This window comes from Pan troglodytes, chromosome 4, assembly GCF_028858775.2.
Source record: "Pan troglodytes isolate AG18354 chromosome 4, NHGRI_mPanTro3-v2.0_pri, whole genome shotgun sequence".
Lineage (NCBI taxonomy): Eukaryota > Metazoa > Chordata > Mammalia > Primates > Hominidae > Pan > Pan troglodytes.
In genome coordinates, this window is record NC_072402.2 from 109,980,312 (window position 1) to 109,993,153 (window position 12,842).

Genomic DNA, 12,842 nt, shown 5'->3' on the forward strand with positions numbered 1-12,842 from the left:
CTAGCACCCAGATCTAGATCATTTCCTAGTCAAAGGAACCAGAGCTCCTTGGAAGAATGGCTAACACTCAGGGTAGGGACAGGGTTGATACAACATGCACCTGAAATATATTACACCAAAAAAGGAAGATATTAGCCCTAAAATGATGGGGGCAGATCCCAAAGGCAGGAGTCAGATTGAAGGGGTTCCCAATGACCAAATCTGAACAGCAAAATAGTTAGGTACCTGTGTGAACTAATGCAAGAACATAAAACCAAATACCAGGTGTTCTCACTTATAAGTGGGAACGAAACACTGAATACACATGAACATGAAGATGGAAACAACAGACACTGGGGACTACTGGATGGGGGAGGCATGGGCTGAAGAACCACTGTTGGGTACTAAGCTCACTGCCTGGGTGACGGGATCATTAGGACCCCAAGCCTCACCGTCACACAATATACCCATGTAACAAACCTGCACATGTACCCTTTAATCTATAATAAAAGTTGAAAGTATTAAAAATAAATAGGTATGTAATGTATTTTAAACCATTGAAAAAATAGAAGTTAATAAATACTGACAATAAATAAAAGGGAGAGAAGGCAGTGCTCTTGTTTCAGTGGAATGCTGAGGGCTGACTCATAAATGTGGAGGGAGTAGAGAGCTAGAAAAATCAGCGTTTTGCAACCATCTTAGTAGAAGACTGGATCAGGCAAGAATCCTCAATGAATGCTAAATTTACAGAGAATTTTAAAGACGAACTGGGTATTTGCATTGATTTAAAGTATCTCCCCACAGACTACTTATTAGTTGCAAGAGAGAAGCAGGAATTATACAGCAGAGAAATCAGGCAACACTGTAATGAGTGATCAAACTTAACAGCCAACGAGGGACAGGTGATCACCATATGCCCCCAGATGAGACACCTGAGAGGGACACTATTTCACCTATGCAGCTATACAGCTAGGAATGCATAACCTTAGTCTAATCATGAGGAAACAGCTGAAAAACATGAAATAAGAAACTCTCTGTTTTAAAACAGTGGGGTATAACTGTATTCTTTTAAAATGTCAATTTTATAAAAGATAACAAAATGCTTTGAAAGTGTTCCAGATTAAAGGAGGTTATCTGAATTCTATACCATAGGGGAGAAATGCTAAAAAGGACATTATTGGGTTAACCAACAAAATTGGAATATGGAAGCTAGATGGTAAAAGTATTATATCATTATTAATGTATTAAGTTGTTAACCATACTGCAGTTACATCGGAATATCCCTATTCTTAGGAAATACACACTTACATATTTATAGTCTATGACATACGTAACTTACTCTCAAGCTGTTCTAAAGAGAAAGGCCTGTGTGTGTATGGAGAGAAAGAAGGCACAAATAACAAAGGAAGTGAAGTAAAATGTTAACCATAAGTGACTCTAGGTAACAGTAAATGAATATGTTCTTTGTAATATTTTAATTTTTACAACTTTTTAAATAAATTTTGAATTGTTTTCAAATAAAAATACTTTTTAAAAATCTATATTACGATGTAAAATGTGAAAGGAACCCTTGGCTTAACGTAAGTGAGACCTCTTGCGCTTGTTGACAAACAGTGATGACTCCTGGCCATCATCGCTTCCCGTGTACTCTCCTTAAAGCAAGCCCGAGAGTTCTGCCAAGTGGATCTCATTACTCACAGCCAGAGTTGCCAGGAACCTTTTGGTTCTACATCCTGTCACACGGGGTAACTTTAGCTGAGGTTAGTTTCCTGAGGTATTATACATAAAAGTAAGCACAGCAGCATTTATTCATTCTTTCATTTATTTCACAAGTGTGCTTACTACATGCCAAATTCTGGGCTTAGTCCTGTGTTAGGAATTACATCCTCCTCTTGTTGCCAAAACCAAGAAATTCCAGTATTATCCTAAATTCCTATTTTCCACAAAAACATTGAATCTGCTACCAATCAGAAACAATTTAACCTCCCAAATGCTTCCCAAATCTGCCGACTTCTTTCCATCTTTGCAGTGAGTCCCCTCTTGTCTCCCCTTGATCACATCTCCTACTCTGTCTGCCTCTGTGCTCACGTCTGTGGAATGTTCCACCCTGCAGCCAGTGTGTGCTTTCTTAAATGCACATCTGATCATGGAGGGTGAAGCCCAGAGTTAATGTAACACCCAATTTCCCCGCAAGTCCTCAATCCATTCTCAAGTGCTGAGTCTGAGCTCATGCCCACAGTTAAGAGAGGCCCTCCCCTAAGAAGAGTCAGGCTGAACCAGGCAGTGTGCTGGAACCACCCCACCTTCTTTAGGTCTTCTACCCCACATCTCCAGAGGGAATAGGCAGACATGGAAACCCAATCCTCACTCCCTTCCCAATCGACTGGACCAACTCTCATGATGCTCCTTATCTCTGTGTATCTCAGTCACCCCCCAATAATGCTCAGCACACCCCCTTGCCTGTCTCTTTCTTCATCACTACTCAACTCCTGAAACCCTTGCTTTGTGCCCTCCGGAATTCATGACCTCTAATCAGCAAACCCCCTCACTCCTCAGTCTGTTCTCTCATATGTCCTTCACCTTGCTGCACAAGGAGACCCCCGGCTCTCTCTGAAGACCCTGTTTCCACTGTAGCCCTCGAGGGATGGCTGTGTCTTCTGTCTCCACTGTTCTTCCATCTCTGAACCTAAAAGTGGGAAGGATCCTTCCTGCTCCACATTGCTGCTTTCAGACTGTTCTCTTTCCTTCCCCCTAAAACTCCCAGCTTTGGATCTCATCAGTTGATGAAATTCTGCAGTCTTTCACGGTGGGTGTCATCCTGAAAGTCACCCTCCTCATATCTTGATGCTGGCACAGTACCTGCCAGCTATATTTCTGTTTATTCCCCTTGTGCCAAAACTCCTCCAAAGAGTTGTCCACACTCACCATCTCCAAATCTCCAATTCTTATCTTCCTGTTACCTCTCTTATGGGTTTTTCTTAATGAATATGCATCAATTTATTTGTTCATTCCCCTGTTAATGGAATTCTGGGTTAATTTCTTTTTCTGACTTTTACGTAAGTGCTGCACAGAACACCTCTCTAGGGTACATATACTTAACAGGGGAACTGCTGGGTTGAAGCTCACTCTTCCAATCTACTGAAACTCACCTTGTCAATGATCTCCTACATTCCTAAATTCAGTGGCCCATTCTCAGCCTTTACCCTGTATGACATATCAGCATCATTTGACACATGCTTAATACATGACTTTTACTTGGCATTCAGCATAATTACTGTTCCTTCTATCTCACTGGCTGATTCTTTTCAGCCTCCTTTTCTGGTTCTCTCTCTTCTTTTCTCATTTATACTCATTCTCCTAGTGATTTCAGGTAGTCTCGTGGCTTCAAAAAGTAGCAGATGCCAATTTTATATATTCAAATTTATATTTTCTGCTCAGACGTTGGTACTAAACTCCAGGCTCACATAGCTCACTTCTTATTTAATATCTCCCCTTAGATGTCTAAAGGACATCTCAAATTCAACATGTTCAAAATGGGACTCCTGATCTTCCTCCTCAAGTCTGCTCTATCCATAGCCTTCCCCACCTCACCTGATGATAGCTCTATACTTATACCTCCTGCTTCTCAGGCCAAACTCGTTTAAGTGACCAGGACTCCTCTCTCTCATATCTGCCCACATTCAGGAAACCCTGGTGGTAAAATCCATAATCCAACAGCTTCTCCGCACTTTGTTGTCACCTTGATCCACTGAGATAGAGATACTATCATCTCTTGCCTGGATTTTGAAATAAGCCTAAGTTGTTGAATGAGTAAACAAGTAACAGCCTTAGTTCTCAAGGTATTCAGTGAAAATCAACCATCTGATAATAAACTTTAAAAAATTTCAGCACCTATTTCTCCACATCCTCTCCAGCACCTGTTGTTTCCTGACTTTTTAATGATTGCCATTCTAACAGGTGTGAGATGATATCTCATAGTGGTTTTGATTTGCATTTCTTTGATGGCCAGTGATGATGAGCATTTTTTCATGTGTTTTTTGGCTGCATAAATGTCTTCTTTTGAGAAGTGTCTGTTCATGTCCCTCGCCCACTTTTTGATGGGGTTGTTTGTTTTTTTCTTGTAAATTTGTTTGAGTTCATTGTAGATTCTGGATATTAGCCCTTTGTCAGATGAGTAGGTTGCGAAAATTTTCTCCCATGCTGTAGGTTGCCTGTTCACTCTGATGGTAGTTTCTTTTGCTGTGCAGAAGCTCTTTAGTTTAATTAGATCCCATTTGTCAATTTACACTGTTGGTGGGACTGTAAACTAGTTCAACCATTGTGGAAGTCAGTGTGGCGATTCCTCAGGGATCTAGAACTAGAAATACCATTTGACCCAGCCATCCCATTACTGGGTATATACCCAAATGACTATAAATCATGCTGCTATAAAGACACATGCACACGTATGTTTATTGCGGCATTATTCACAATAGCAAAGACTTGGAACCAACCCAAATGTCCAACAATGATAGACTGGATTAAGAAAATGTGGCACATATACACCATGGAATACTATGCAGCCATAAAAAATGATGAGTTCATGTCCTTTGTAGGGACATGGATGAAACTGGAAATCATCATTCTCAGTAAACTATCGCAAGAACAAAAAACCAAACACCGCATATTCTCACTCATAGGTGGGAATTGAACAATGAGATCACATGGACACAGGAAGGGGAATATCACACTCTGGGGACTGTGGTGGGGAGGGGGGAGGGGGGAGGGATAGCATTGGGAGATATACCTAATGCTAGATGACGAGTTAGTGGGTGCAGCGCACCAGCATGGCACATGTATACATATGTAACTAACCTGCACAATGTGCACATGTACCCTAAAACTTAAAGTATAATTAAAAAAAAAAAAAATTTCAGCACCTAGTAAAAAACACATATTCCTAAAACCAAGAACTAACACATAGTGATAAAACAGTAGTGATATTTTCATTAAAACAGAAAGCCAATCAAGGATGCCTTATACTGGTATAACACTTATACTCTTCTAGAAGTTCGGACTAATACTATAAATGTGAAATTTACACAGTAGAATTGAAGGAATAAATTATTTTCATTTGCAAGTGATATACCTATAAAAATTTATGAGAATCAAATTAAGAACTCAGCTGGAATACAAGAATTCAGCAAAATGACTAGATCTGAGATAAATAAAATTCCACAGCTTTCAATTCTCCTATCAAAAACCAGTTAGAAGAGATAATAGAAAGAAAAGATTGCATCCACAATAGCAAGAAAAAAAGTAAAACACATAAAAAGAAAACTTATCAAACACCATGCAGGAACCTATGAATAAATTTAGCAAAAAGGGAAAATTCTTATGATACAATATAAAATACAAAAGCATGTACAAAACCACATAGGGGATAATCTACATGTATGTTTAAATATATACACATTCACACTGATAGGGTGAAATCTAGAAGCAACTGTATCAACATATTAATATTCATGACCTCTGAGTTTTAGGATAATGAATAATTTTAATTTTCTTCCTTGCAGGGTATTTTCTGGATTTTCTACAGTGAACATGTACGATCTTTATACTAAAAGTTTAGTTTTTTGTAAAAAATTATGTAAACAACAGTACTTATTTGGAAGTTTAATGCATGAAAGCATCTCTGAATTTGGCCTAAATGCAATGACCACACTAAGTCTTTCTGACCAGACCAGCAAACCAGCAGAATAAGCATTTCAACCATTCTTCATGCTGAATGTGATTACTGTTCCAAGTGATGGATTTTAAGGGGCTTTTAAATTCAATTTGTGAGTACAGTTAGGCCTCCATAATAATCAACCTAATTCAACCATTATGTAAATCACTGCCTCACAGAGAGGTACCCTGGTGGAGAAAGAGAAAAGACCACAAGCAAGAATACTCAGGAAATAGAATGCTTTGACTAAATGAATGTGATACTTAATAGCAATAAAAAAAAACCCTTTAATTCAAGCCTCTGAGTTATATGACCTGCTTTGTCACCTTATTAAAGATCACTGACATTGAGCTTAATGACCTAGAAGTGTGCAGTGCCTTGGGCCTCCCCAGACATCCATTTCATCTCAAAGCTGAGGAAGGAATGAGGTGGGGGTGGGAGACACCTGAGCCGAGTACACAGGAAACAGGGTCATTCGATGGAGACTGTCATTTGAAAAATAACATGATGATATCAATTTTGTTGCTGTTGTTTTTGCCTAATCATGAAGTCCAAGAAGATGAAAGTTCAGCTTAGCTGGGACTTTGCCAAATATTTATCCTGAGACAGTAGTAGACATATCTTTTAAGGCACTGTAATAATAACATGAAAGTCATTCACCAGAGGACCTCACTCACAAAAATAACTTATAAGGAAAGAATACTTTGAATAATAGTAATGCTTCCATAAGTCTTTTGATTATCATATTCTGCTAAAAAAAACTTGAAACATTATTTTCAAATATATCTAACAGATCTTATTCCTTGCATTATTATTTAGATGAATTATTATTCATGTGAACCTAATGGCAACATAGGGAGAAACTACAAAACCCTCCTAATTAGCTACTCTACTTTTTGCATGATTTTAATTCAGTCTTACATTATAATGCACATCTTTTAAAATTGAGATGTCTAATCAGGAGCTGAAGAACACATTGGATTTCCTCCAAACTAAACCATAAGAACAACTATATGGCTTCTGTACTATCATTTCTTTAAAAATCTGGAATTTCCCTTCCTTACAAGTTGTTAAAACTCATTTCAAAATCCAATTTTAATTGTATCAGTAAATGGCAGCATGCCATATAGTTCAGGATGAGATAATGTTTTTTTCCTATTAGGAGAACAAAGAGTAGCATCAGGTTTTCTGATGTGGCAGCACACAGTGTCTCAGTGCATCAGCTCATTGATCATTCAACAGATACTTATGAAGTACCTACTACATGTGAGGCACTCTGCCAAATACCATACCCCAAATGTAGCTGCAGCTCTACTATTCCTGTGTCTCAATGTGTGCATGCATAAGCACCAATTTACTTTTCTTTAATCAAGAAAATCAATTCAACTCCACTTAGTTTTTGTTCTGCACAAAGTTAGTATCAAAGAGACAGAAGAGTAGATTCTCCTATATCATGTTTTCACTCATGTATCCCATAAATATGGATTAAACATCTTATTTTCACTCATGTATCCCATAATATGTGGTTTACAGTAGTAGCACTTCAATGAAGCATTATTTTCACAGGTAGATCAAAAGGAAGCTTTCACATCCTTGCCTTCTTTCGACCATTTTTCTCAAAGACACACATCAAGGCATGAAAGCACATCCAGGCACTGACAAGTTCTGTGCCCATTACCCAAATACTCCCAGAGGACATTGCCAAGTTGCAAAGCAAAGGCCGGCATTTTTACATTCTCCCTTGAAAGCATCCAGAATTTCCATCTGGTTTGTCTATCACACTCAATGAGGGAAAGAGCAGAAGTGAGACTCCCAAAAGGTTGTTTAATTTACATTAGAGCAAAATTAGAATGCATTTTGGCAGTCCTGAATGCAGGCTATACCCTTCTGATTATAACTCCTACCTTCTACCCTCACAGAGAGTACTGGAAAGCAAATTACACTAACAACAGTGATCACCTCCTATTCTCTCCTCTGCCTTAGAAAGGTTTTGCTTTCCTTTGCTAAATCTAAAATGCCCATTTCTCCATTACCCTCTCATTCATTTCTATTCACTTCCCTTTCCTTCCCTGAGAAGTTGTGCATGTGAGTTAATTAACCTGGTTCCATGTGGAAGCAGCTGAAGAAAACATTTCTTCACAATGTCTTTTAAGCTATAAATGAACACACAAGACACCCCTCTTCTAATTTAAGCTAAGGGTTTGGAAACTTACATCTTTTCCCAGTACTCTGAGTTCAAACTGAGTCTCCTTGAAGTGAACCTTTGTAATCCGAGGCCTAAAAAACAAAGCAGATGGTGTTGTTGCTGTTTTTAAGTATTAACCTTTCAGAAAATCAGGGAAGTGTCCAGTGGAAAAAGACTGGTGAATACTGGCTCCTTTATATACTGCTCCATACCCAGTACATACAGTGACAGAGAGAGTTCCCCATACACTCTAATGAAAACTCCATTCTCATTGTCCTATGCTTCTCCACTAAATGCACAATGACCTTAGAATCCCTAGATTGTGGCAGTGCTGCCTTCCCAAACACAGTGCAGAGCCATGGGCTTCCCAATCTCTCCAACTCATCCCCATTTGGAGCTAAAAGTCAGAATAGTCCTGGATCCACAGCCCACCAGCACATACTGAAATGGGTGAAAAATCCTACTACACACAGCTCCCAGGGAAAAGAGTCTAGAATCACAGTGTCTGAAATTTACAGAGAAAACATATGCTGAGGTGCAACAGGAGAAAACTCACACCCAATTTCACTCATTTATTTATCAACCACTGGAAATATACCTGTTTTCTTTTCCCCAACTCTTTCACTGACACAAGAGTCCCATAAGCCCAAAACATAGAATGCCAACTCTGTTCTCAAGCCATACCTACCAGAAATACTTCCCCACTTGCTTTTTATTCTTGTAGACAACAACACCAACCGGAGTTAATCCTAAGAAATACTCAGACTTGTTTTCTCCCTGCAAAAACAAACATATGCCTATAACCACATATTCACATAAAATCTCTTTGTCAAACTATAATTGACCATACAAATATAATTTGTTACATTAATATTGGATTTAATTTTTGAAAGACATCAGCCTAGAAAGCTAGATACACTATGATAGTAGCTAACTTGTTGCTTATTTTTTTCAAAGTTTTAAAAGAAACTTTCTGTTGGCGTTCTTCATACTTGTTACTTCAGTTCATTAAAATGAGTCTGGGCTACCAGTCAGGCCAATGGGACTTACCCAACTTTCCTTACACAGTGGTGTTCAATCCTAGCAACATATTAACTGGAATCACTGTGCAGCTTAAAATGCTGATGCCTGGGCACTACCAGAAACAGTTAAATCAGAATCTCTAATGAAGAGGCCAAAGTAGCAGAAAAAACATAGGACTCCCAGGTGATACTTCTGTACAGTTAAAGACTGAGAACCACTGGCTTCTATCAAGGGTGCTTTTGAATGGCTTGATTTATCTCCGATGCGGACAATCATGAAACCCACTTCATCCCCACCCCAACTCTCTCTAGAAAGTTTAGGCAGTCACTAGCAGACACACACTTGAATTTTCTGAAGTCTCTATCATGTTTCTTCCTACTTCCACCTATAACTTTAAGAGTGCTCAAAAATGTAAAAGTACAATCTCTTCTGGTAAAGACTAGAGAACCCTTATTTTAAGGCAATAATAAATACAAATTTTAAAAACAGGATCTTAAAATGAAAATGTCATACAGTAGGTACCAAGGACATGCACAGCACTGTTTGTGAGGATGTTATTTCTACTCTAAGATAAATGGTAACCTGCAAAATTATATTCACAAAGAACATAAAGCAATACATTTGGAGGAATACCTGCCAATGCCCACTTTCAGTTCTTAAAATTCAAATCTTAAACGAATGCACTGAAGAGTCTAATAAATCTAGCTCATTTGCCATAAATTTCTACCATCAACAGAAGGTGATTTCTAATTAGGATAAACATTATACAAAGGTAGAAGCATTTTGCAGAAGACTCTCTTTATAAATTTCCTATGGAATGTTTTCTTTTAAAAACTGAAAACCTAACAAGATTAATGTGGCTAAAGGGAGGGAAGGTAAAACGATAATGATTCTACAGTTTTAGCAGTATTCTTAAAGGACAGTGCTATGAAGCATTAATGACCTAATGAAATTGGAATCTAATATATCAGGGAACTACTTCTTCCCCACAATCTATAGCTTTTATTGCCACATTAAACAGGAATGCTTCTAACTGTAAAAATAATATGAGATTGTTTCTTCTTGGAGGAAATGCTAATGAGCAAAAGACATATACAAAATGAATGCATGAGTGTTATTTGCACTAGATAAAGTTTTATTAGGGTTCTTTAAAAACTGAGTTCCATAATCCAATTGATTAAAAAAAATCAGTCTATAAATACTCTCCAGCAATTCATTTCCTATAAAGAATAAAGTACCTGGCTCATTTCCTCAAATAAAATTTAACTACTGCTATCCACACTCCTCTTAATTCAAAGGCAAAGGCTTTCTAATCTCATTGACATAGAATAATCAATTGGTAGCCTAAGAGAAGTAGCTCAAAGGTTAAAACCCGGATCCAGAACACTCAGTGCAGATTCAGTGTAATTGCTCACTGATGACTATTCAGCAAGTTTTCATAAACCGCTGAAAAAAATCTGCAAAAATATTTCTATGAATGCAGTGATACCTACAGTAGGTGGTAACCCTCATATTGACAGAATCAACAGTAGTTGCACCTGGCCTATTGCCTAACACATACTTTACCTGGCAAGTGATTGTATTTATGTTTTGCTGCCATAAAATCTATTTTTTAAAAAATCCTCCTGTTTTCTGTCTAATACAGTCAATTACACACCAATTTTTTTTTTTTTTTTTTTTTTTTTTTTGAGATGGAGTCTTGCTCTGTTGCCAGGCTGGAGTGCAGTGGCACGATCTCGGCTCACTGCAACCTCTGCCTCCCAGGTGGTTCAAGCCATTCTCCTGTCTCAGCCTCCCAAGTGGCTGGGATTACAGGCGCCCGCCACCACGTCCAGCTAATTTTTGTATTTTTAGTAGAGTCAGGGTTTCGCCATGTTGGCCAGGCTGGTCTCAAACTCCTGACCTCAGGTGATCCACCCACCTCTGCCTCCCCAAGTGCTGGGATTACTTACAGGCATGAGCCACCGCGCCTGGCCTATACATCAATTTTATATTGTTTTGATGTTTAGCTAAGCCCTTTGTATCTGTTATCCAGATTGTGTTTTCAAGCCCACTTAATTGTTTTCTACACATGGAAATATAATCACATATTTTTATGCAAAACTCATTAGGGTTTAATCCACACCAGAGCTGCTTTGTGTTAGAAAAACATAGATAAAAAAGTATCATCTGCTTGCTAAACAACAGGACTGCAGCTTTCCTTTGGGAGTCTCAGTGACTTTTTAAGAAAAATGTCATCAGCTTAAAATATTTTGTGTTAATTAAATGTTACTCACATAGACGGGATGGAGGTCAACGCCATACATCTCCAGGGATTTGGCAGTCCTCAAGTAATTCAGCTCAGCCTCAGAAGGAATCTGACCCCTACACCCAGCACAAAAACAAAGAGCCTTATTTTACAGCAGCTACTGCACTTACAGGGATGCAAACTATCTTCATTGTATTCAATGGGAAAACAAATAATACTTTTTACTAATGCAAACTTAAGTCCTTGTATTTCAAGAAGGCCTTTGCTTCTTGGTGACAAAATTTTATACTCTGAAGTGATACTTACATTAATTTCATTTACCAAATCCATTCTGGCTCATTATAGCCTATCCCCAATGTCCCAGCATATATTAAAAATTCTCAGTTTCAGAAACCCCTAAAGAGGTTATTGAGAATATAAGCACTCAAATTAAACACCATCCCCTTCACAAAGAGTAAAATGTCTCTGTGCACCAGCAGCTCTCCATCCAAAGCAAAGGGAACTAGAGCAATGGTCAGCAGGAGGAAGAGAATGGGGCCGCCACCACCCAACTGGGATCATATCGAGATCTCCTGACCACATGTGTAGTTTGAAAATACATTGATTAATGTACAGAGATTGTAAAAAATGCTTGTCATTTTCTTAACACACAGTACAGAATTCTTCCCAAAATCTTCATTGGTGGTAATATAAAGAAAACAGCATTCATTCCTGATGAGGGTGAGCATCAGCGAGAAATCTGCACAGAAGAGTTAAATATGCATGTGCAAGCGAGTGTGTGTGAGTGTGTGAGAGAGAGAGAGAGGGATTGAGATTTTAATAGACAACCAAAGGAGGTCAAATCTCAAAAATTAAGAAATCCTGCAGTGACATATTTCATTTCAGCCACAATGCACTGGAAAACCACCAACGTACCATACTTTTGAAATCCATGAAGAATGTTCATCAAATTAGACACACCACAACTTGATCAAGCTTTATTCTTAGAAATAACAGTCACAATGTCAACACTATCATCTAAAACACATGAGAACCTTTACCCAAAGCTCCTTGATAATTTCAATATATAATTGTGCTTTGAAATCCCTAGTAGAATCAGTACTCTCAGAATGTGCCAAACACATTGCCCTTCCTAACGTTATAAGAAGCACTCTCTGAGCATCTACTTCAGCAGAATCTGAAAATGAAGGACTCTACAATCAGGTTGGAGAGCCTTCTAGTGCATGCTAATACAACATAGAGGGCCTCTTTCTCTGATTGCAATTCAGCAGCTGACTTCTGCTTCTACACTCACTGAAACGGATCCTTTAGACAAACATTTTTTTGTGACCAGATTGATTCTACATTTTTTTCTTTTTTTTTTTTTTTTTGAGATGGAGTTTCGCTCTTGTTGCCCAGGCTGGAGTGCAACGGCGTGATCTCGGCTCACTGCAACCTCCACCTCCCGGGTTCAAGCGATTCTCCTGCCTCAGCCTCCCAAGTAACTGAGATTACAGGCACATGCCACCACGCCCGGCTAATTTTTGTATTTTTAGTAGAGATGGGATTTCACCATTTTGGCCAGGCTGTTCTCAAACTCCTGACCTCAGGTGATCTACCTGCCTCGGCCTCCCAAAGTGCTGGGATTGCAGGCGTGAGCCACCACGCCCAGCCATTTTTTTTTCCTTAACTATAATAGATCTGAAACCAAGTATATT

At 38.6% G+C, this 12,842-nt stretch overlaps 1 protein-coding gene across 11 annotated transcripts in view; it reads right to left on the minus strand.

The window, feature by feature from the left end:
- EPB41L4A (erythrocyte membrane protein band 4.1 like 4A) overlaps window positions 1–12,842 on the minus strand; it is a 273,201-nt gene that overhangs the window by 108,453 nt on the left and 151,906 nt on the right. For all 11 annotated transcript variants that reach the window (XM_054684526.2, XM_063810543.1, XM_063810546.1 and 8 more), the window contains 3 exons: window positions 11,174–11,261; window positions 8,563–8,651; window positions 7,903–7,966 (listed from right to left, as the gene is read on the minus strand). In XM_054684526.2, the coding sequence (XP_054540501.1) occupies window positions 7,903–7,966; window positions 8,563–8,651; window positions 11,174–11,261 (241 nt within the window). The remainder of the gene's footprint in view (window positions 1–7,902; window positions 7,967–8,562; window positions 8,652–11,173; window positions 11,262–12,842) is intronic.